The following is a 24,371-nucleotide window of genomic DNA, read 5'->3' as shown; positions in this document are numbered from 1 at the left end:
TAGCAGTTGAAAGCAGGGGCAGATGATTTTGAGCGCCATACATAACATAAAATTATAGATGGGTAATAAGTGAATTACGGGGATCTTTTTCACTTTGGGATTCTAAGTTACATTGTAAGAAACTCAAGCTGCGCTCTTCTTGTCTATTTGATGTCGTTTAGATCCCCTTGGTGAAAAACATCCCTGTATTTCACTGTTACCCATCTATAAATTCTACATATTGTTGGTGTGTTTTTGCCAATAATACGCTGTTTTACAACACACTGTCGCCCTACGTGGGCATGATTTGTGCTACATAAAATTGAAAATAAAAAACTAATAAGGGAGGAGTACAGTCTTCAATTTTAATACTCTGATAGGTAATTTGTGGGCACATTTACATATCAACTGTTGAAACCGATATCACTTTTTCTTTGCTTAAGTCAATGAGAGTAGAAATAACGAATCTAACAAAGGACATACACTGGAGATAAAGCTTTATTTAAATGAAATTAAAGCAGAATTTCTGTTTTCTGTGGCACAATGACATGGAGATTGAACAAAAGCACGGAGGCGCAGTTGGCAGAAGGACTGCATTAATTTTACTGATGAATCATAAGGTATATTGAAAAGAATTAAAAGTTTATTATAAAATATCATTGTCCTTCCATCAATCTAGTGTCTGGCTGATTAAAAAAAGGATCATTTTGAATAAAAATGAGACAGAACAAGTATGGATTGAAGGTGGTTTATGTTACAAGTGACTTATTTAGTACACATTTACAAGGGCAAGAGCTGACTTAATTAAAACTGTAATTCTCAACAAATTCCTTATCGGTGTCTTCTTTTGTTGAATGGTCTTTCAAATTGTGCGGTGGCATATATTTTCCTTGGATTCCTGTGCCAGTGATGTGCTTATCAATTCGACATGTTCCTCCTTGTATGCTGGTCCTGGGGCAAATATTTCCTGTAAAACGATGAGAACTTATTTAAAAAAATTAATGAAGTATGCACATCATACATATCAAAATCCTCAGAACTTTGGAAGATTCTGTCAGAGTGGAACATTCATGCAAATGTCAATTGACTTATGTGTTTTTTTTGTTTTATTTCAAGACTAGGGCTGTCAATTTCATAATTTATGAGTGCCCTGGAGTTACTATTTATCACACTAGTTAGAATACTATATTGCAGCTTTTTTTTTTTTGAAGACCTTTATTGTACCTCTAATAGTAAATAGAGCTTCAGCCTACAACCCCCTGGGCTGGCCGCAATTTGGTCAGTAACATTCTGTAACATTAGGAGAACACAGCCTTAGTGCCGATATCCCAGGGGGCGTTTAGCAACAATGTGGGTACATAATGTACAGTATGAGTAGAAATCTGGTTAGGTCTGTGATTTTTAAATTTTAAAACAAACACGTTGAAATTTCATCATACAGTATAGATGACATGAGCAGCCATGTGTGCATTATTCGCTTTACCCATTATACTTAACAGTTGGCATTTCGGTTCATTCATAGGATACAGGCACAATTTCTCTGTAACATACTTTCCGTTGCACACATCAAGTAAACTACATCACTTTTACTTCTAAGGCGAAAGTTTTTCTCCATCATATCGGGCACCGGTATTCCTGACCTGAGATCTTCACAGAGGAGTGCCATTTACTGACCATAGTTGTTTCCTATCCTCCCACCTCACCAGTCAGGGGGTACACATGACCTCTATCCCTCCCTTCGGTAAATCGAACCCTACGGCAAAGTACCATAAAATCTCTGGGTGTCCCCTTCATGGATTACTTTCGAGATCGGATAGGTCCTGTGGTGAGTCGCATAGTTGACCTCTGTATTCGTTCCATTTCCCCCACACCCTAGTCCATTTCTTGGGGCATCTTCGATGCACATACACTGCCTTTTCTGCCAGCATGGCTGTGTCCATATCTGTTCCCCATTGTGCGCGAGTGGGTCCAACCCCCGAGCCCCAGTTCCTGGCAATGTTCCTTTTAGCAAGGGCTAGGCCCAATGTTGCCCATGTCTGCATTCCTCGATTCATATCAGTGGGCGACCAAATGTTCAGTAAACAACATTCAGGGTCTCTTGTTAATACGACACCACCTGCCTCTGATATTTCGGAGAGTATTCGGTCCCAATAATATTGGACCTTTGGGCAGTCCCATATTATGTGGAAGAATGTGCCCGGGAGACCGCATCCACGTAAGCAGGTAGGTTCTGGGATACGGCCTAGCCGGTGTAGGAGTGTGCGGGAGTAGTATATTCTGTGTAATATTTTCAATTGCACCAGCTTGAGTCGTGAGGGAATGGAGGCCTCCCTAGGAGATGCCAGTGTGTACAACCAGTCTTCATCCTCTATGTCCCCCAGGTCTATCTCCCATTTGCTCCGGAGGACAGCCGTGGGGTCGGGCATGTTATTAATAAGTTTGCAATATGTGAGGGAGATCGCTCTTTTGTCTAGGGATTCAGTAAGGAGTCTATCCTCCAGGGGGGAGGACTCAACCAGTCGGGTGCCTGTTGGAATCGCCCCCCTGCAGTGCATGCTTGATTTGTGCATAGCGATACTGTTCGGTGTCCGCCATCCCGTATTTTTCTTTTAGGGCAGGGAAGGTGACTATTTCGCCTTTTTTCCATAAGTCCCCGATTTTGGAGTTACCAATTAAGTCCCATTGTCGGAAGCCCTTTGTGTTTGCTAGGGTACCCAGTCGCCGTGTGTCCCAAAGTGGCGTTGCGAGCGTGAGTACTCCCTCCCACCCCAAGGTTCTCTGCACTGCGTGCCAGATCTTGATTGTGTGTGCTGTTGGGCCTGTAAGGGTGTGACGTCGTTTGTTCGTGTATAGTGCTCGCATGAGTTGGTCAGGTGATAGTACAGTGCGGTCAAGGCGGAAGGCCGGGTCCATTTGAGGGGCGTGTACCACTGATTAACCACTATCAATTGTGCTGCCCAGTAATACAGTTTGACACAGGGTAGGGCGATCCCCCCGTCATACCAGGATCGGAGTAATTTGGCAAGCTCTATTTATTTATTTTATTTGTCATTATACTTTATTCGACACATGTATCATAAAAAGTACAAACATGAAATTCATACATAATTAAAAACAGTTCATTACCTACATAATTACAAAACAGTTCATGATTTTAAAAGAGACATCTAAGAGTTATGTGGAAAAGTTGACTTGATGAACATTTTTTAAAATCTTGGACCTAATGATCCAGGCACATGATAAGAACTTTGCAACCCCGCAAATAGTAACCATAGAAGAGGTGTCAGAAATAAGAATACGCAAAGCTGATTTGTAATCTCTAACCCCAAGAATCTTTAGTACTGGTTTTAACCATTTCTTCCTAGGTGAGATATATGCCTTACAGGCAAAGAGAAAGTGGCCCAATGATTCCTCGGGATTTGTACACCCTGGACACATTCTATCCTCTTCCCTCCTGTTGTTCCATCTAGATGTAAAAGTTCTGAGGGGCAGTGTTCCATGTCTAAGTTTAAGGTATAGGGTCCTTTCCCGAGGAACCTGAATAAAGTCCAAAAACAATTCCAGTTTTAGGGTGCATTTATGGGTAAAAAAGATCTCAGTCAAATGACCCCAGTTTGGGTTCTGTAGCGCCTTGGTCTCTATCCAATCCCAATATAATTTTTTCACCACTTGTTTTGGTGGAGGTGATTGGGATACCCAAGCGTCGCTTAAACCCACACTTGCTACAAGCTTTTTTAATGCATTTAGCCATCTAATTTTGCCTGAGATGTTTAATTTTAGTATTTCATCTAGGACAAGGGCATAATTAGCTAATTCGGGGGTCCTCCTCAAACGAACCCAATATAAAAGGGGACGGAGTTGGAGGATATCCCGAATAGACTTTCTTCCCAGATCTAAGAATAGAGGTTTAAGTGGGGTAGAGGATGGAAGCGACACCAAGTCCCTCATGAACTTGTTCTCTGATCGGACAAGGTCGTTGGTATTCTCATTGCCCCACAGTTCTGATCCATAAACAGCTGAGGCAATTGCTTTCCCCTCGTAAACTGATAAGACAGGGGCAACTGGCCTACTTATAGAGAGGCGTTGGTTTTTTAAAATAGTGCCGGAGACCCTTTTGAGATTTAAAATCATTTTACATATATGGGATTCCCATTTCAGGTGATTATTAATCCTAACACCAAGATAATCAAACTCATCGACCACCTCTAAAGGAGATCCATTCAGGGTAACATGAATATTCCTATTTTTCCTCTTGTCGGTCATGACCATTAGTTTAGTTTTAGTCGTGTTTATTGTGAGTCCCCGTTCCTGACAAAAAACACTAAACCGATCAAGAAGAGTTTGGAGGCCTGTGGGGGTTTTTGATAAGAGGAGGGTGTCGTCGGCAAAAAGGAGGGATGGTATTTTCTCCCCCGCCATAATGGGGGCATCGGCCGGTGTATCTTGCAGATGCTTCACAACCCCATTTATGAAGAGGGAAAATAAAGTAGGGGCCATCACACACCCCTGCCGCACCCCTCTGTTCACCGGTATACTCTTGGTGAGTTGCCCCTGCACCCCCCAGCGTATCTTTGCATATGTACCCTCATGGAGTTTGATGATAAGATTTAGCAGGTAAGATGGGAAACCCATATCCAATAGGACATTCCAGAGTTTAGCACGGGGTATTACATCGAAGGCCGTTTTAAGGTCAATAAAAGCCAGGTAGAGGCTCCCTCTGTCTATCGACACAGTTTTCCAGAAACTGCACAGAATCTGAAGACTTGGTCAATAGCCCCAACATTGTTTCTAAATCCGGCCTGAAAATGGGACAGAATGTTTCCTTCCATAAGCCAACCCTCAATCCTATTTACAATTACCCTGCCAACTACTTTTTGAATAACGTCAATTAGACTAATTGGTCTGTAGTTGGCAGGGTCCTCTCTCTCACCCTTTTTAAATACGGTAACAACTTCAGCACCCTTCCATGAGTCCGGTACCTGATGGCCTAAATGAATAAGGTTCAAAACAGGATCGGAGTAATTTGGCAAGCTCTATTTATTTATTTTATTTTATTTATGTGCTTTTATAGTGCCTGAATAAATCCCCGAAGGGGTATCTCCGCGCTTGTGCAGGAGATTTGTACCATGCCTGGTCATTTACAGAGGTGGTAAGTCATGAGCTGATTAATTAATAGTAAAAAGGTGAGTCTTGAGGGTTTTACGAAAGGATAAATGGTTGGTGATGAGTTTGAGTTTAAGGGGAATGGAGTTCCAGAGAGCGGGTCCTGTGTGTGCCAGAGCACGACCTCCCTGACGAGATTTTTTTATTTTAGGGACCTGTAGTAAATGGAGATTACTCGATCGAAGTGATCGGCCTGGAACATAGGGTTGAAAAGCTTTAGTCACATATTTGGGGCCTTTTCCTGTCAGGCCCCAAATATCTATACGGGCCGCCTTCCCATCCCACAGCGTCGAAATTTCTGTGTCTATGGATTTGAAATAGGTAAGAGGGACTGGAAAGGGCGTGTTTTGCAATGCGTAAAGAAATCTGGGGAGTGATAGCATCTTAAATAATGCGGCCCTCCCTAGCAGCGTAAGTGGTAAAGATCGCCAGTGTGTAACGTCCGATTTTAGCCTTTGTAGAGGTTTCATTAGGTTTTCTTCTATAAATAAGGGTTCTTGTGGCGTGACATCGATCCCTAGGTACTTGAATCCCCTGGTGACTGTCTGCAGGGTGCAGTCTGGGGGCAATGTCGGCGTGTGGCCTCGCAGGACATAAAGAAGCGATTTGGTCCAATTGATGGTGTATCCCGATACCTCACCGTAGGCCCTGAGCAGTTCCATCAAAGCTGCCAGCGACTGGGAGGGGGACATCAAATAAACCAGCACATCATCCACGTAAAGGGAGATGCGATCCTCCCAACCCGTCCCCCATGTGATCCCTCTGATTACGGGGTCCACTCGTACCCGCATCGCCAGAGGCTCAAGTACAAGCGCGAAGAGTAGCGGGGATAGAGGACACCCCTGCCTCGTTCCGCGTCCCAGTGTGAATGTACGGGAAGTGTGGCCGTTAGCTACCACTTGTGCCATTGGCTTGGTGTAGAGAAGGTTAACCCAACTGCAAAATTTAGGGCTGAAGCCCACCTTCCTGAGGACTGCAAACAGGAACGGCCATTCTACTAGGTCAAAGGCCATTGTAGCGTCAAGGGAGAGGATGGCCGCATCTTCCTGTAAGAGGGGAATACGGTGTAGGACTCCATGGAGGCGCTGTAGGTTAAGTGATGTATTTCTACCAGGCATGAAGCCCGATTGGTCCGGGTGTTTCAGGTCTGTAAGGTGGGGCTGTAGTCGTAGCGCCAGAACTTTCGCCAGGACTTTAGCATCCACATTCATTAGGGAGATTGGCCTGTAGGAAGAAGTTTGGTCAGGTGGCTTACCGGGTTTATGTATTACTACAATGGTGGCTAGTCGTTGGTCAGCCGTGAGCTCTCCATTTGATAGGCAATCATTATACATTGGGAGCATGTAGGGAATTATCTGTCTTGAAAGTGTTTTGTAGAGTTCAACGGGTAGGCCGTTCGGCCCCATCGCTTTCCCAGTATGCAGTGCTGCTATAGCCTTCCCCACTTCTTCTCCTGTGAAGTCGCCCTCAAGCGTCTGTGCGTCTTCTTGTGACAGTGTGGGTAGGGGTATGTCCCGCAGGTATTGCAAGCAGTCTTCCTCTGCCCTCCCCCCCGAGCAGTGTACACAGTCTAATAATAAGTAGCCAATTCTTCTACTATTTGTGGGGGAGCTGTCACGTGTGTACCATCTGGGCGTTCTACTGTGGCAATCCACCTACTGGCCTTTTCCCTACGTTCTATCCATGCGAGCATCCTGCCCGTCTTGTCACCCAACTCATAGATCCTATGCAGTGTGTTAGTTAACTTTGTCTTGGTTACCTCCTCTACGTATGCCTTGTATTCCTGTGTCGCTAGTGTTAGTGCGTGTGCCGTGTCTGCTGTGCTATCTGTGGCATGTGCCAATTCTGCTGATTGAACTGCTGTTTCCAATGCTTCAACAGTAGCCCTCTGTTCTCTCTTGTGCCTGGTAATGGTGGAGATAGCCTGTCCTCTGAGCACCACCTTGAATGCCTCCCATAAGACCGTGGGTAAATCTACAGAGTCTGGGTTTTCCCCAAAGTAATGTGTGGTAGAAGTCTTTAGTGTTTTCAAAATAGTACTGTTTTTGAGATAGCCGGGGTATATCGGGAATATTCTTTGTCGTCTGGTGGGTTGTGTCGTGTAAGTGAGGTGTACTGGGGAATGGTCTGATATCCCTCTTGGCAGGTGTTCCAGAGCCGTGATCTTTTCCGGGGGGATCGTCAAGGTTAGTATGTAGTCTATCCTGGAGAGACTGTTATGTGCCCCTGAGTGAAATGTGTAGTGACGGTCATGGGGGTGTTTAAGTCTCCACATACCCACCAACCCCATTGCTTCTAGGAAATCTTTAAACATTTGGTTAGGTCTAGTGGCTTCACGAGGAGGGTGCCGATCAATCGCTGTATCCGATACTGCATTGAAGTCACCTCCCACGATTAATTCACCCTCTGGGAGTTCAAGTAGTAGTTTACCGAGGTCTTGGAATGCCCCTTGGATTAACGTAGGGGGAATGTAGACTGAGATTATATTATATGGCCTCCCCTCCCATTGACAGTGTATCGCTGCAAATCGACCTTGATCATCCGCCCAGGTGCGTTTGATGAGGAGTGGAGCGTTTTTTTGGGCCAGGATACCAACACCACGGGAACCTGCCGAGAATTCTGCATGTGTGATCATCTTGAAGCCCCATCGATTAAGGGCCTTCGAGGTAGTTCCTACCAAATGCGTTTCTTGTAGTAGGGCTAATGTGGGCGCCTTTCTTTTGAGATATTGGAGGACTAAGCCCCGCTTAATTTTATGGCCCAGTCCATTGACATTCCACGATAAGATTGTTAGCGTGGGGGCAACTAGTGGTTGCGCTCGGGGGGCCGGTGAAGAGTTATCGTGATTAGCCATGGTCATCGGTGAGCTGACGCAGTAGCGTCACTGGATTTAAATTGTGGGCCGAGGCACGAGGTATGTGGGAGTGTATAGCGCGGTCCTGCGTGTCAAGCAGCGTGCATATGGTGTGAGTGCCCCGTCGAGATGGACGTGACTGAGGATTTCCAGTTGATCGCTTCGGCCAGGCCGACGTGCCTAAGTGGGTGATGAAGAAACGGTGCCTGTGATGTAATATTCGAACAGAAACAGAAACAGAAAACTCTGTAGTACTAACTTCCCCGTCCCTTAACGCCTCCCCCCACCCTGCCTCCCTGCCCGGCGGACTCAGAACTGCCCGCCACCCCAACTCAGCAGAGTGCTCTGACCCATGTCCCAACAGTGTACTTGCGTGTAGGGGTCACGAAGTCCGAGGTGCACATGACCCTCCTCTGCGGGCGGGCCCGTTTCCGCCCCATGTCCAGAGCCAGCTTCTGACAATGTCCTTCTGCATTTGTAGGCCCGTAGGTGGAAGTCCTTACTTGTTCCAACTGAGCCACTTCAGGCCAGAGCCACCCTGAGCCGGGTTCTGTGAATCCTCTACGGTGGGAGTGAAGAGTTCAGGGCTACTTATCTCTGCTTCATCTGCGTGGTGGCCGCGGTCTCTTCCGTTGCGACGGTGTCCTTCCTTCTTCCTCCAGCCTTCGAGCCAGTCGTATGTTTCCTCCGGAGATTCGAAGAACCATGTCTTCCCCTCAGCTACCACTCTAAGCCTTGCCGGAAACAGCATGGAGTAGGGTAATTCATGGGATCGCAAGACTTTTTTGACTTCCAGAAAGCTTCGGCGTCGTTTTGACACCGCAGCAGTATAGTCAGGGAAGAAGGAGATCGATGAGTTCTGGATTCGGATTTGTGGGGAGATCCGTGCAGTCTGAAGAATGACGTCCCTGTCCCTGAAGTTGAAGAGGCGCTCTAGCACCGGTCTCGAGGGTGCTCCCGGCTGGGCCTTACCACCTGGCACCCTGTGCGCCCTTTCCACTGAGAAGAATGTGGAAAGCCCCTTGGGCTGCAGCCTAGTTTTTATTAGATCTTCCACGAATAGGTCCATTGCCTCGGTGCCTTCACTTTCCGGAATACCTAAAATGCGCACATTAATGCGTCGTGCGCGTCCTTCTTGGTCGGCCAGCTTCTCGGCCAGCATTTTGTTCTCTGTCTCAAGTCGGGAGACCGTCTTCGCTAGCGTTGCTGTGTCGCCCACTAGTGATTTCGGGGTTCGTTCCACCTCCGTCACTCTAGCGGTGATTTTTTGAAAGTCTGCACGGAGTAAGGAGACGTCTGTTAAAATGGAGCCCACAGTAGTTTGCACTTCGGCCAATGCCGCCATTATGTCCTCCAGCGTGACTTTTTTGGGCGTCCCTCCACCCTGGGCACCGCTTGTCGGGGTCCTCCCTTCTTGCAATGGGGGAAAGTCTTTATTATAAGCATATTTGTCCGGTTTGGCCTTCGTTGTGAGGTTTCTCGGGCCCCTGCCAGACATCCTCGCACACTGGGTCGGTTGTAGTGGGAGGACGCGTCACTATTCACAATTCACGCAGCCTTTGCAATGCGACGCTTCTTTCTCGCTTATGCGTGGTACAGTCCCGGGCTAATGGCGTGTGTAGTCAGACGTTGTCAGGGGTCCTGTGCGAGATGGTCCCTAGCGCCTCCTTAGCTCCTGGCGAGCGTGCAGGTGATGGGTCGTGTTCGGTCTGTACACTGAGGTCGCCTGAACCCACCTTGCAGTTGCCTGGATATAGTGGTGGGGCCTCCACCATGAATATGGCGTATTAGGTCGGCTGGGTTCTATTATGAGGATTGCGCCGCAGTTATGCTGCTGATTTCAGAGCCCACCCGGTGTGCGTAGGTTCCCAGGGCCCCGGCTGCTGTCTCTGGTCCAGGCCCGTTCCTGGTGACTGCCGGGATACGCCGTGCGGGCTGGGGGGGGTGTTCCAATGCCGGTCGCGGGTAAGGTCGTACTCCTTGCTGGTGTGGGTGCCTCACAGTGCTTTTAACCGGCGCCCGGCCCAGGCCCGTAGTTTGCCTCTCTGCCCCCAGTCACAGTCCTGCGCTGCGGGACCTATATCGCGCTCCCACCTTATGGTCCCGTCTCTCCCAGGAGTTGCGCGGGATGATGCCGTCTGCCTGCCGTGGCCAATTCTCTGCTTGGTGTTGGGCGGTCTTCCTGTCGCTCTTCGCCCCGGCGGGTTTCCAGACCTTCGGATCACTTGAGGCCCCGGCTTCTATCACGATGGTAGGCCCTCCACCTCCGGTCTCGCGTAGTATCGGTTCTGGGCCACGGATTTTTCCCGGACTTGCCGTCAGCGCTGTCGCTCAGTCACGGACGGTCACTGGAGCCGTCACCTCCCAGAAACTGCAGGATAAATGAACGGATTGTCTCCGGAGGCTCACTTCAACCTCAGAGCTCTCCTAGCAAGCGGCCATTTTCGTCGGCTGCATGCCACGCCCCTATATTGCAGCTTTTAGAATTTAACAGTTGCAATAAATATCACCTATTCAGGTCCACTGACTTGTCTTACAGATGTTATGGTGACAAGGAATGTTGTCCTGATGGTGAGCAGATGGAGATAGAGAGGACAGCTGTGCATTGGTTTGAAAGGAGTGCCCATCAGGTAAGTGAGGAACAAATTGAGAATCAATTGCAGTATGACAAATTATATTGAATGGTAGAAATGGATTAGCCCCTTCAAGAAAAGTATCACAGTCGACAACTTGAAGAGTGGTGGTAATCTGGCAAATGTAAGAGGGCTGAAAGGTAACACTTAACTGTTGATACAGCAAGGTCTTGCTGGACTAAAGAAATACAAAACTTGAGAACATCAGACAACGGTGGTGTTTCCTGTAACATCCAACCCTTAAATGCAAACATTAAACTTTTCCCACCATCCAGCATATAAAGTCTTCGAGGGTGGATGCCTGGCTGCCAAAGTAACATCAACCACTTTGGGAAGAAGGTCGAAAGTCATCAACTGTCAATGTTGTATCTCCACAAAAGGAGGTAGATTGTGCAGGCTGGGTTGGAGAACACAGCCCTGCTGCTACGACAGGAGACCCTCGCTAAACGGATCATAGGACGTGTTCATGACCAGAAGTTCCAGGTACCACACTCTCTTTGCTCAGTCAGGAGCCATTAGGATGACTTGCACATGGTATTTCCTGATTGTTAGAAATGGGATCCATGGCTGGCCAGGGCTTGCGCCAAAGTCAGTCAGAGACCACCACTCCTAAGTCAGGGCAAGGGAGTTACACACCAACATATCCCCTGCTCACCCTCTAGGTAACGTGGCGCGAGCAGCAAGGCTAAACTTGGAGGCTATATGAGTTAAGTATTTGCGCACGCACCCCAGCAACAACACCCAAGGCCCACCACAAAGGAAACTCCACACAAGGTAGATGTAAAAATGGCCTTTGAATTGAAAAACACATTAGAATCATAATCACAGGTTGTACATTGTGCCAACTGGCATGGGCAATATTTACAAGGGATTATATGTACACAGGACAGGGCCACACGGGCCACTGTCAGGAATAAGCACATGGTAAAGAAATAGAATTTTTAGAATTTAGAATACAATACTTGTAGGCCTAGAACTTAGAACATAGAGCCTATCGGACAGTACCTTCCGTCCTGGTTGCGCGGGATAATGCGAGTGATCTCCTTAGTAGGCTTGAGCGGGTGGCCGGCTAGCTACAAGAGTCTGTCTGGGGCGACCAATGTGTGCGGCTCAGAGGAGGAGGGGGAGGCAGGATGCGGGCGGCCCAGCGAAGCGGCGCGGCTCAGTGGAGAGCGGCGCGGCTCGAGGCTTGGATGGGCGGCCGGGCACGAGCTGCCGAGGGGATTGAGCGAGGCACACTTCAGCGAGGCCCCAGCGGCCCAGGGAGATCAGACAAGTCCCAGCAATTTGTCAGGGAAGGCACAATAGAGTCCACTGGTCCTGGGACTCTGGTCAGGGGGCGAGCTCAGTATCAAGCCCTTGGAGACAGTTAAACACCAAATAATCATGTAGCACACAACCAGTAACTACTGGTACCAGGTAAGCACCACCTATGCAACCCTAACCACCTTAAGAGAATATTACACAGGGAACGTGGGCTTCGCTAGCAACACCTGTACTAGCAAGAGAACAACCACCTAAGTATCACAATACCTGTAGGGGTATAGGCATATCACACATGATGTATCACAACACATTCAGAGGTGTAGGGAAGGAAAACACATGATGCAGAACCTACATTCAGCGGTGTGAGAACAAGGCACATGACGCATAAGAATACATTCAGAGGTGCAGCACAGGAAAACACATGATGCATAATCAACATATTCAGAGGTGTACGGAACAAGGCACATGATACATCTACAACACATTCAGAGGTGCAGCACAGGAGAACACATGATGCATAAACACACATTCAGAGGTGTAAGGAACAAGGCACATGATGCAGCTACAACCCATTCAGGGGTGCAGCACAGGAGAACACATTATGCATAAACACACATTCAGAGATGTAGCAAAGAACACTTCGCAGAAATCACATTAACACAGAACTTACATCAAACGTCCACGGTCCAGGTTGCGCCACTGCGCTAAAAACCTAAACGTGGCAGCTGCCCACGAAGTGCTGAGCAGCTGTAGATGATGGGGCCAACATGGGAGCCTCGCTGGGCTCAGAACAAATATGCAAATGGTGGAGCCTCTCTGGCTCGAGAACAAAGATGCTGGGGCTGAGCCTCGCAGGCTCGGAAGACAAATGCCAGCGGGGGAGCCTCCCAGGGTTCGAGAAACACAGGGCGCCTTGAGGCTCTCGTGGGCTCTTTAAACCAAATGCGGCGCTGGGAGCCTCTCGGGGCTCCAAAAGGAACAGGCCGGGCGTCGGTGGAGCCCCTCCCCCTCCCCCCTCTGGGGGCTTGAGAACAAGTGCGGCCCGACGTTGGAGCCCCCCTCTCTGGGGACTCGGAAAGAACCAACTGCCCCGTCAGTGGAGTCCCCCCCTTTGGGGGACTCGGGATTCACAAATGCCAACGAGAGCCTCTGCGGCTCTAAACCAAGTAATGCCCCCAGAGCCTCGTGGGCTCTTCGACAACTAGGCTCTACACGTGGGAGCCTCTCCTGATGGTGGAGCCTCTCTGGGCCCTCGCACAAATGTGCCCGTACCTCGCACTTCTCAGCCGCCACTCCCCCCGGGTCTCCACTCACCGGGTCTCCTGGTCAGGTGGCTGGCAGCGGGGCTCTCTTCTCGGCAGAGCGGGGCTCTCCACTCGGGTCTCGGCCACACTCGATGCTCTGCTGCTCTATGCCGGATACCACGGGGCTCTCCCTCACTCCTGGGAGCCCCAGGGAAGGCGCCGGCTGCAGGACTCTTCTTCTTCCCCTCTCTCCCCGGGCTGCGGGGGCGGGACTTCCGGCCGGGCCGCGCTGCAATTGGCCGGCCGGCCAACCACGTCCGGGTCGTCGCGGGCAGCGCGGCGGCCCGGCTGGGCATTGTAGGCGGAGGTTAAACTCACCGAGGGGTAGGCTCTCTCGAGTGAATTCGGAACCGGGGCAAACAGCGGCAAACTGAAGACGGCAATGAGCGCACCCGCGCCGCTTGGCCATCACACGGGGTGCCAAATGCCGGGTGGGCACCGGCCAAGGCACATGGAGCGCTCCCAAGCGCTTAGCGACAATGCAGCGCTTCCAGGCGCTATAGGTGAAACAAAAGCGCTCCCAGGCGCTTGAATAGCAAATAAAGCGCTCCCAGCTCTACCAGACAAGATAAAGCGTTTCCAGGTGCTTCAGGGGAACACAAGTCCAGCAAAAGTCCTTCTGGCATCCAGGGGCTGGCAGGACCCAGGGAGGCAAGCCTTCCCCCGGGCCCCAGCAGCAGCATGCCCCTGGTAAGATTCAAGTGGGAACAAGAACATTTTAGAAGAGGTCACAGCCTCTTTATATACACGAAATTCCTTTGTCTAAAGGTGCAGGGAGGGGGAAGAACCAGTCGCAGCTGGTTTGGGAGCACTCTTGATGTGCTCAGCCCCTCACTCTATTCACTGGCAGGGCTAGGGTCGTTAGATGCACCACAGGGGGCGGAGCCAGCATTGTGTGGGGAAGCCCAGCCCTATTCAGGACCCAGGTGCACTCCTCCCAAGCCATCAGCATGCTAATCTCACACTCACCACCGGGCAGACCCATCATGACTCATGGAGTCTGGCATCCCAGCCAGCTCCAGCCAATCACAAGCCAGACACAAATTACACAAACAGGCACGCTTCTAGAAGTGGCACTTCCACATTAGACACATACACGACGCATACATCATTTCGCAGCATTCAATCACACGAGTCCGCACATACCAAACTCGAGCCTGTACACCCTGCGCATCAGGAACTACCAGGGGCACATACATTCCCCATGCATTCCTATGGGAGGGCAGGCCAACCTCACTCCACGCACTCAGGGTGCGCACACACTTTCCACTGGGACACAGTGAAAGTGCGCAGAAACCAAGACATCACTATAATTATTTAATAACACCAGGCAAAAAGTTCAGGGGTGAACATGCCAGAAGGGCCAAGTCCAACACTGATGCTCTGGGCCACTTCTGAATGTAACAGCTATTTGTGATCCGCTAGGCACTGTTGGCTGAGTTAGTCCACCCCAGTGTTTAAAGATCTTGCCAAGTGCTGGGCGACCAGAGAGATGCCATGATTGGGAGGCCAATTCGATAGGAGTTGCACCTCTTGGCACAGAATCCATGACCCTGCACCGCTCTCTTTGTAGAAGTAACACATGGCACTAGTCTTGTTCGTAACAACCTGTACCCATTCCCCTTTGATGGACAGGAGTAATGACTTTAGTATCAAGCAAATTGCTCGCAATTCCAAAAAACTGATGTGTAGACAAGTCCCCACCAGAGACCATAGTCTCCTCTTCTCCCAGATGATCTCCCAACCAAGCAACGATGCATCCATCATGACCATTAGCTGAGATTGGGATAAGGGGACGGGTGTGGAGTCGGTCCAAGCGCAGTCAAGCAGCAACCAATGCAGGTTTTTGCCTTCTCCTTTGACTCCTAGATGGACTCTGAAAAGTACCCTTGGTACTGAGCTCAATGAAAACCAAGATCTCACTGCAGAGCCGACATGTGCCACATGGCGTCGTCCAGAAGCAGAAAGTAGGAAGCTAAGAAGCCTCAGAGCCACTCCAGTAGGACCCAGGTCAAGCTTTAAAACATCAGAATTATAGCCAAAATGTCCTGGACTCATTGAGGCAAAGGGAAGGCTCAGAAGAACACTGTATCCCGGATGGCTCAGATGAAGGGGGTCCATTATGCAGGGGTTAGATGTGACTTTGGCACGTTGATGGAAAATCTTACCGATGTTAACAGGTTGGCCATCACCTGGAGGTGGCTTACAACTGGTTATTAAAGTGAGTCCACGTTCAGGAGCCAGTTGTTGAGTTATTGGAAGACTGGTGCTCTCAACATCCACAGAGGGTCTGCAACCACCATCATCACTTTTTTTTTTGTTCAAATCTGTTTTTATTGTGAACACAGCGATAAGCCTACAACCCCGTGTCGGGGCCGGCCGCGCAGAGAAAAACCAATAGGTAGAGCTAACCAGGGGAGGTAGATCCATTAACACAGCGCCCTGCCTACAACCCCCGAAGGGGGCCGGCCGCATGGCTTAGGGGAGAATACAGCAGGAGGCGGCCATATGTTGGCAATGTGTCGTTGTGTGGGGGAGGCACGCATGTGAGGGAGAGCAGTGGTGTCACATTTTCAAAGGCCCAACAGGGACCAAACTGCCCCGAAGAGGGGCGGAAGCCAGAGTGGCAAGTAGGAAAGAAGAAAAAGTCGGAAGAGGAGTGAGCAGCGGCGGGGCTGGGAGGGGTCTAAGGGGTGTGTCTGCGGTCGCCGGTAGGAGATATGAAACGCAAACCAGTACTGGGGGAAGCGCCTAAGAGCCTAGTCTGCTCGAGTCCGCGGGGATGAGGGCGTCCTCGAACAATTGCAGAGCGCGGAGCCTGGGGGGCATGTGGCGGGCATAGCTGATGGAGCACAGGTGACGCACGAGAGGTTCCCACACTGCCTTGAAGCGTACCCCTCTCGACTGTATCCGCGCCGTGAGCAGCTCCATATTCAGGACCTGCCAGAGGCGCACGAACCAGGACGCTATCGGCGGTGCCTCAGCCCGCTTCCAGTAAAGAGCAATGAGTTGTTTGGCCGCGCCTAACATGTGAAGGGTGAGGATCCAGTCGCTGCGCGTGAGGGCCCTAAGTGTGGGGGGTCGAATGCCCAGCAGGAGTGTGCAAACCTCTTCAGGGAGGGGAAAACCCAACACCTTCTTAATGTGACTAAGGACCTCCTTCCAAAAGACAGCCAGAGTAGGGCACGACCACCAGATGTGTATGAAGTCACCAGTCGCAGTGCCACACCTCCAGCACAGTGGCGAGGATGTGGGGAACATCTTGCTGAGTCTCAGGGGAGTGTAGTTCCATTGCGTTAGCATCTTGTACGCGTTTTCCCTCTGTGGGATGCTGCAATAGGTTTTGGGGATGTCGTTCCAGAGCCGAGTCCATTGGGATGGCGTGATATCAGCGCCAGTCGCCGATTGCCATTGTCTCTGGTAGGGGTGAGCGGGCGGAGTGGTGGGGTGCTGGAGGATGTTGTAAATCTGGGAGATGAGCCGTTTCAGTCCCCCGAGGGAACGTGACAACTTTTCAAAAGGAGTATATGCCCTGGTAGCAGCCTGATACATGTCGTCTCCCGAGACCCAGTGGCGCAGCTGCGCATACTGTAAGCTGGCGGTTAAAGGGAGGCTAAATTCTTCCCTGCAATCCAGCCACGATTTAGGCGACCCACCAAGAAAAAGATCTCCTGCAACCCTGCAGTCTCCTTGGATCCAGCTCTCGAACGCTCGGGTCTGAGCAGCAGGGGGAAAGTGCGGGTTACCTGCAATGGGGGTGTGTGGAGAGGGGAACGTGGTCAGACCTTTGGACACTGCCACTCTGTCCCATACTTCAAGAACCGTCCTCGTGGGGACCGCCATGTATGCACTTCTGGAGTGTGCCACACGCGGTAACCAAGGCAGGTCCCATATGGTGCGCCCCGTGACCACTCAGTCCATGTGGAACCAGTGCTTGTCGCTTTCGCGTGCACCCCATTCTATCACGAACCGGAGATGCGCCACCCAGTAGTAGTGGAGAAGATTCGGGCAGGCGAGGCCGCCCCTGTCTCTCGGTTCCATGAGGACTTTCTGCGAGAACCGGGGTCGTTTGCCCCCCCATATGAAGGACGTGAGGTCGCGTTGGAGGCTCCTGATGCAGTGAATCGGTATCGGGGTGGGGAGGCACTGGAAAACATACAGAATGCGGGGGAGGACCGACATCTTGACCGCGTTAAGCCGCCCCAGCCAGGAAATCATCAAGGGTTTCCATTTCCGCAGGTCCGCCAGGACTTCCTTGCGGCAAGAGGCCCAGTTCCTCGAGGACCACGAGTCGAGGTGGGGCGTAAGGTCCAGACCCAGGTATTTTATGTGGTCATCCGCCCAACGGTAGGGCGTGACCCCCTTCAGGAAGGAGACCTCTTCCTCGGGGATGGTGAGGTTAAGCGCCCAAGATTTGGTGTGGTTAATTTTAAGGCCAGACGCCCGCTCGAACAGTGAGAGGACTTCATGCACCGCTGGGAGGGAGACCCGAGGGTCCGTGAGAGTAAGAATCAGGTCGTCCGCAAATAGCGCTACTTTGTTAGTGCGCCCCCCGTGGGGGATGCCATGGATGTCAGGAGCGCGCCTAATCAGCTCCGCCAGCGGCTCGACCGCTAGGGCGAACAGGAGCGGCGAGAGCGGGCATCCCTGCCTCGTGCCCCTGTGAATCGAGAGCGGTGGTGTCAGTTGGCCGTTGACCCGGATTCTAGCCTGTGGCCCAAGGTAAGGGGCCATGCACCTGGAGATCATGTTAGGGCCAAGACCTAGTTTCTCGAGGACCGCCCGTAGGAAGGCCCAGTCAACTCGGTCGAAGGCCTTTTCTGCGTCGAGTGAGAGGAGGCAGGCCGGGATTTTCCAATGGTGCACCTTTCCCACTAAGTGCGCCAACCTGCGAACGTTGTCGGCCCCCTGACGGTCCCGTATAAAACCCACCTGGTCCGGGTTCACCAAGCCCGGCATGTGCGGGTCCAGCCGTTTGGCCAGGATCTTAGTGTAGATCTTGAGATCGGTGTTAAGGAGGGCGATGGGGCGGTAAGAGGCACATAGGTCGGGATCCTTCCCAGGTTTGGGGATCAGGGCAATTTCCGCCATGCCCATATCGGGGGACGGGCCAGTGGTGTCAGAAAAGGAGCTGTAGAGCCGCAGCAGGTGCGGGCGGAGCTGGGTTAGGAACAGGCGATAAAAGGTCAACGGCAGGCCGTCCGGCCCCGGGGTTTTCCCCACGGGGAGGTCTTTGACAGCTTCCGTCACTTCCTCCTCCTGCAGGGGCCCCTCTAGCTTGGCTGCACACGCCGGGGACAGCGGGGACCCCTCGAAGTCCGCAAGTACGGCCTCCCGTGCCTCCGCAGAGGTGGGCTCCTCGGCATACAGAGAGGAGTAGTAATCGACAAACGCAGCCTGTTTGGCCCTCTCAGAGGTGGCACGGGTGCCATCCTGCCGCTTGACATTAGCGATGTGGGCCCTAGCGGCACGCGCCCGCAGCCTGCCGGCTAGTAGGCGACCAACCTTGTCCCCTCCCTCGTAATACCGTTGCTTGAGCGCTAGCAGGGAGTGCTCCGCTTTGTTAGTGCGCAGGGTGCGGAGTTGCCCCCTGAGATTGGCGAGAGTTCTCTTTGTCGCCCGTGTGGGGGCGTCCCGGTCTCGGGCCTCCGCCAGCTTGATTTCGCTGGCCAGGTCGGTTTCCATCCTGAACGCCTCCTTCCTCCGCGCCACCGCCAGGGAGGTGATGTGGCCCCGAATGGTGGCCTTGAAGGCATCCCAGACCGTGTGAAAGGGCAGATCAGGGGTGTCGTTAACGGTGAAATACGAGTCTATGGCGTCACGGATGCTGGCGACGTCATCCGGGTCTCGAAGGACCCTCGGTGGGAGCACCCACCTGCGTTCACGAGTGGCACGAGCCAGGGGGTCCTGCAGCAAAAGCTCCACGTGGGCGTGATCCGACAGGGAGATGTCGGATATAGCGGCAGCTAAGGAGTCTCGGGCCAGCTCAAGGGAGGTGAACAGATAGTCGATTCGGGAGTATGTCCGATGGGAATGTGAGTAGAAGGAGTAGTCTCGGGTCCCCGGGTTGTGGTAGCGCCACACGTCCACTAGTCCCAGGTCTGTAAGCTGCATTCTGAGGGTAGAGGACATTGCTCCCGCGCCGTTAAAGGGGGCGCTCGCGCGATCTAGCTCGGGGTCCCAAACAAGATTAAAGTCTCCGCCCAGGATTACATTAGCGTCGCCCGATGGGAACTGATCCCGCAAAAGTGTCTGGAGGTACTTGTCCTGCGACTGGTTGGGCGCATACACACATCCTAGAGTGAACCGTGCACAGCCTATCTGTACCGTGGCTCGGAGGAAACGCCCGTCAGTGCTTTTAAAGGGCTTCACGGGCCCCCGCCTAATGCCAGCCCTGCAGAGGATTGCCACCCCCGCTGTCTTGGTGTCAGAGGATGCCCAGAACTGTGTGGGGTATCTAGGGTGCACCATGCGTTTGATGTCCCCCCTGAGAAGGTGCGTCTCCTGGAGGAGAATAATGTCAGGGGAGTGGTGTAGGAGGTAGCGCCATATCTGCTTTCGCTTGTTGGGGGAGTTGAGCCCCTTGACGTTGAGGGAAAGGACCTTCAAGGGTGTAGGGATGTTCGCTGTCATAGCACTAAGGGGGATTGGAGTCGCGCAAGACCCAGCCTAGCAGACCTCCCTTCAGACAGGACAGCGGTAGCGCCATTTCGTCTCCAGCGCGCCAACCCCCGCAGGACCCACCATACCACCCCTCCGCAAGCGCGGGGAGAGAACAACAAGAGAGGGACGTGTAAGGGAAAAGTAGGAAGAGAAGAGAGAGAAAAAAAAGAAAAGGCGCAGAGGGGAAACAGAACCAAAACAGGCCAACAGGGCCAGTGTACAGTGTCCCAGGTACCGGACATCCTCTACCCGAGGGTTTGGACGAACTCAGGAATGTCACTTCCTACGGGACAAAGGGAGGGAGCGGAGACCTGGATAAGGGAAATGAAATCAAGTCGTCTCAGAGCCCGTCCACCCCGCTGCCTCGAGGTAGTCCGGGGGGTGTGTCGGGCCGTGGGGTCCATTCGGCCCGGTCAGGCGCCCACGGGGCGCTGGGGCTCGGTGATGCGGTACATGGCCTGGAGGAGGCAAAGGGTGTCGTTCATTCCTGTTGGCCCCCGTGGGGGGCAGGGGGAAAACCACGGATGTGGCCCGCCAGTGGGAGGGGGGAGCCCCTTCCCCAAGAACAGTGTGCAGGTCACCATGGCGCGTGAGGACAAATCCAAGTGCCCAGTTGGCGAGTGCGCGCTCAGGGTAGCTTGAGACACGACAGCAATGATCAGTGGCCTTCCGGAGTCGAGGGGCGATCCCCACCCTCAGAGCCAGAAGCGAGAAGTTGGGAGGCCTGCTCCTCGCGGTCGCCCTCAAGGGAGCGGATGTGTGCGATGATGTCCTGTTTGGTCTGTGAAGCAGAGAGTGCGTCCACCGGAGGGGACCGTCGTCGGGCGCGCACAGTGGACCAATCTGGGCGCGGGGGGGCCTTCTCTGAGCGGGGAGGGCGAGTCGGGCTGTGATCCGGGGACTCCGGCATGCCTAGCAGGTGTGCCGCTTCTCGGTAGGATCTGAGTGCCCTGCGCTTGCCCTCCCATCTGAAGATGAGAGCAAAAGGATGGCCCCACTGATAAGAGACGTTGAGGGTCCGGAGCCTCTCGGTGATCGGGCGGAAGACCTTTCGTCTATGGAGTGTGGTGGGGGCTAAGTCCTGGAAGATCTGGATCTTGTGGCCTTCGTACCGCAGATCCGGGTTGTCCCTAGCCGCCTTCAAAATGGCCTCCTTCTCAGTGAAGTAGTGGAGTCTAGTGACGATGTCGGGCAGGAGGCCCGCTTTTCCTCCCGCTCCGAAGACTCAGTGTGCGCGGTCGAGGCGCGGCGGGGGGGCGTCCTCCTCGCCCCACACCGCCTGCAGGAGCAGGGCCACATAGGCCATGGTATTGGTCCCCTCTTCTCCGAGTGGCACACCCCGTATGCGGAGGTTGTTGCGGCGTCCCCTGTTTTCCAAGTCCTCCTGCTTGATCTGGAGCTGGATATGTTGTTCCTCAAGGGTCGCCACTCTCCGCCAGATCTGCTCTAGGTCTTCCGTGCGGGAGTCGACCGTTTTCTCCAGGCCGTCGACTCGATCGCTGAGGTCGGTGACTTCCTTGCGCATTTCTTTGACGCAGGTGTGGACCTCCGTCCTGAGGGACCCAATCTCAGTCTTTAGATCAGCCATGAAGGAGGTCATGAAGGCCTGTGTCACCGGTGGAGAGTCGGCTGGCGGTGGGGGCTCCCCCCCTGATGATGATGAGGGGCCCCCGGAGGACGATGGCGAGCCCGCTTTGCCCCACATAGAAGCTACTGATGCCCCTCTGGTCGTCGTGGGCGGGTGGTCCGGCTTGTTCCCCTTGCCGCGGGTCATGGTCCACTCAAGGTGTCACAAGGCAGTGGGGGGCAGGGTCGGCTACCACGCACAGTCCCCGGGCCGAGGTGGGGGATACTCTGAGGGAGGTCGCGCAGGCGCCTCCGTGGTCTAGCTGCCCGGGTCCCACGATCTGGGGCTCAAGACCACGATGCAGGAGATGGCAGTGTGCGCCGCAGCCCTCACAGGTCCGAAGCCGGATAAGCCCGCTGACAAAACGCGGGTCGCACTCAAGCAGGAGAAGTCCAGGCCGTTGGGGGGCCGCCGGAGCTGGGGTAGATAGCGCAACCGGGGAGGCAAGGTAGCGCTGAGGCAGGGGAGGCGTCGGGTAGGCGATGGCTGCAGGTGTTCCACGGCAGGCCGGGCCTGGGGTGTGGCGCAGTCTCCCGGTCCCGCCCAGGTCAGGGCCTGCCCCCAGCGCAGCGTCCAGCCGGCCCCACCGCAGCAGTCGAAGAGTGTCCAGGAGAGCCCCCCCGGGCGTCCCAGCTTCCCAGCAGTAAGAAGCCCAGTGTCAGGAGATAGCAGATGGCAAAGGCCCCCGGGGTCCCCGTGTGCTCACGGCAGGGTCATCCAGTCTGTGGCCCACCAGGCTTGGCAGGGTCGGGCCGTAGCGGGGAGGCGGCCAGGGGATGTGTCCTGCAGAGCTGGGGCCCACCAAGGCTCAGGGCTCGCCAACACGCAGCAACTTTTCAGCTCCCCAGGCCGCTGCCTATGCGTCCAGGGCAGCAGGGGGCACTCAGGCAGGGATCATCGGTATGCGGGGGCTGGTCCTCCACCGAGGGAGGAAGATGGCGGGAAGACCAACCGCCGAGCCCCGCAATCGCCGGGCCCCTCCGGGAAACGGCAGGGGGGGGAGGGGGGCGGCGCGCTGCAGCTCACCGGATGGGTCCAGCGACGGGCGATGGAGCCCTGACCAGGGCTCGTGGGCAGGGGGCCGCCGGCGATCCCTCGGGTCTGGGCCTGCTTTTCCCGCCGAAGCCGGGGGCTCACGTAGACGCGGCGTCCAGGCCGCCGCTGTGTGTCCCGCTGGTGGCAGCCCGGCTCCGGCAGCTCCGGCGCGACTCCGCTGGCGACAGGCTGATTCCGCTGGTGCTGCGTGGCCGTGGGTGGGAGCAGGGGTGCTCCGGAGTCTCCCCCGGGTCGCAGTGCCGGTCCTCTCCACGGGAGCCAGTCCAGACGCTCCAGCAGTGGACCCACGGCAAGATGGCGGCCAGCGGCCGATCGCGGGGATCCCGGAGGCTGGTGCTGCGACCGCTGGATTTCCCACAGCCGCGTCTCGCCGCCAAGGAGGATCACCAGCAGGGTCGGTGATGCACAGGGGGCCCCCAGGAGCGGTTGCCCCCCGGAACTACGCTTAAACAGGCTAATTAGAGCAGCGGGGCGACGGAGCTCAGTCGAGACACGTCCGCTCACATCGCTGTCTCGGCCACGCCCCCCCATCATCACTTTTGTGAGGTTGCTAGGATTTCCTCTGGGACAGCTGCCAAGATGCCTGCCACTCTGTCCCACAACGTGTGCCGGTACTTGCCCAGGAGGCAAGCGGTATTTACGGACCTAGAGCAAGGTTGGCTGTGGATAACATTTATTTGACAAATGTCTCCATTCTTTTAGACTTTCTGTGAGGAAGATTAAGGAATTATTGGGGGTACGCCTGTACCACAAGCTCTCTAGAATACAATACTAGAAGAGAAAGTCTGGATCTCCAGGAGCCTGTCTGTGTTGCCTCGCCATTAGCCTATTCAGGGGGGTGCAAGGTTGTGGTTTCTCTCAGGTGCCCACCAGGACATTAGTCAGGGAATCATCAAAGGGTAACAGAGGTTCTTGGCTGGTTTTATCCTGAGGTGAGGACTTCAGTGAGTACATCATTTGTTTTTACCTCAATGATAAGTGGCGAAGGAGGCTTATTCTTCTATTGCCTGGGTCAGGGTTCAGAGGCCTATATTCAGAGATGTATCCAGACTTCTGGCATCCTGAAAGTCAATAAATATATTTCCTTTGGCCTATTGGTCTTGGTCATCACCACTGTCCCCATCATCATAGTAGGGTACATATGAGTTAGGTTCTAACTGGGCAGATTGTTGAGGTCTGGGTTGAAGAGGATGGGTCTCTGAGTCTGATAAAATGATTGGCTCCGTTTCCGAAGACAGCGCCATCTGTACCAGTCTTAATGCTCAAACCAGTGGCATCAGCTTTGGGGCAGAGGGCGGCAATGAATGTAGCTCAATTGGTGGCAGCAAGCTAAAGAAGGGGGCTGGCTTCAAATTGAGGCCTAGGGGCAGAGTCGACTTCGGGACAGATCCACCAGCATTAACCCAACTGGAGGCCCCCTCAGGCACTTGTAGAATGGAGGTGCGTCAGAAGATCCTGGTGGAGCATTAAAAAATGGTGTCTAAGGCCTCTGTCAGCTCTCTGAGCTGTTGTGGCTTTGCTGATGGTTTGGAGAATTCAGGGCACATTGTGACTAGCTCTGGAATTGGTTCTGAGGTGGAGGACTGACTCTGAGGTCTAGAGCTTCCTGGGACATTGCACACCTCTGAGTAGTGTGAGTGGAGGGCCGAATGAGACCAATGTCTGGACTTCTTATGTTTCTTGGTCTTTTTTTATTACCTGTACTCTATGACCTCGATGACAGTTGGTCACAGGAGCAGTCTCCGGATGGAGAGCATATCTGCACATTCAATTTCAACCGGGATCATTTCTTTGGCTTCGTCTTGCAAATTTCAGCAACAGCCAGT

The 24,371-nt window shown here is 53.1% G+C and overlaps 1 protein-coding gene across 1 annotated transcript in view; it reads right to left on the bottom strand.

Moving 5' to 3' along the window:
* Positions 1-460: 460 nt before the first annotated feature.
* The window catches only part of ANKMY1 (ankyrin repeat and MYND domain containing 1), a 661,439-nt gene continuing 637,528 nt past the window's right edge, over positions 461-24,371 (bottom strand). The window contains exon 21 of the mRNA XM_086943729.1: positions 461-946. Coding sequence (XP_086799855.1) covers positions 842-946 — 105 coding nt within the window. The 3' untranslated portion in view covers positions 461-841. The remainder of the gene's footprint in view (positions 947-24,371) is intronic.

The sequence above is a fragment of the Lissotriton vulgaris genome, chromosome 11, assembly GCF_964263255.1.
Source record: "Lissotriton vulgaris chromosome 11, aLisVul1.2, whole genome shotgun sequence".
NCBI lineage: Eukaryota > Metazoa > Chordata > Amphibia > Caudata > Salamandridae > Lissotriton > Lissotriton vulgaris.
Note: the sequence above shows the minus strand (reverse complement) of the source record. Positions and strands in the feature narration are given on the sequence as shown.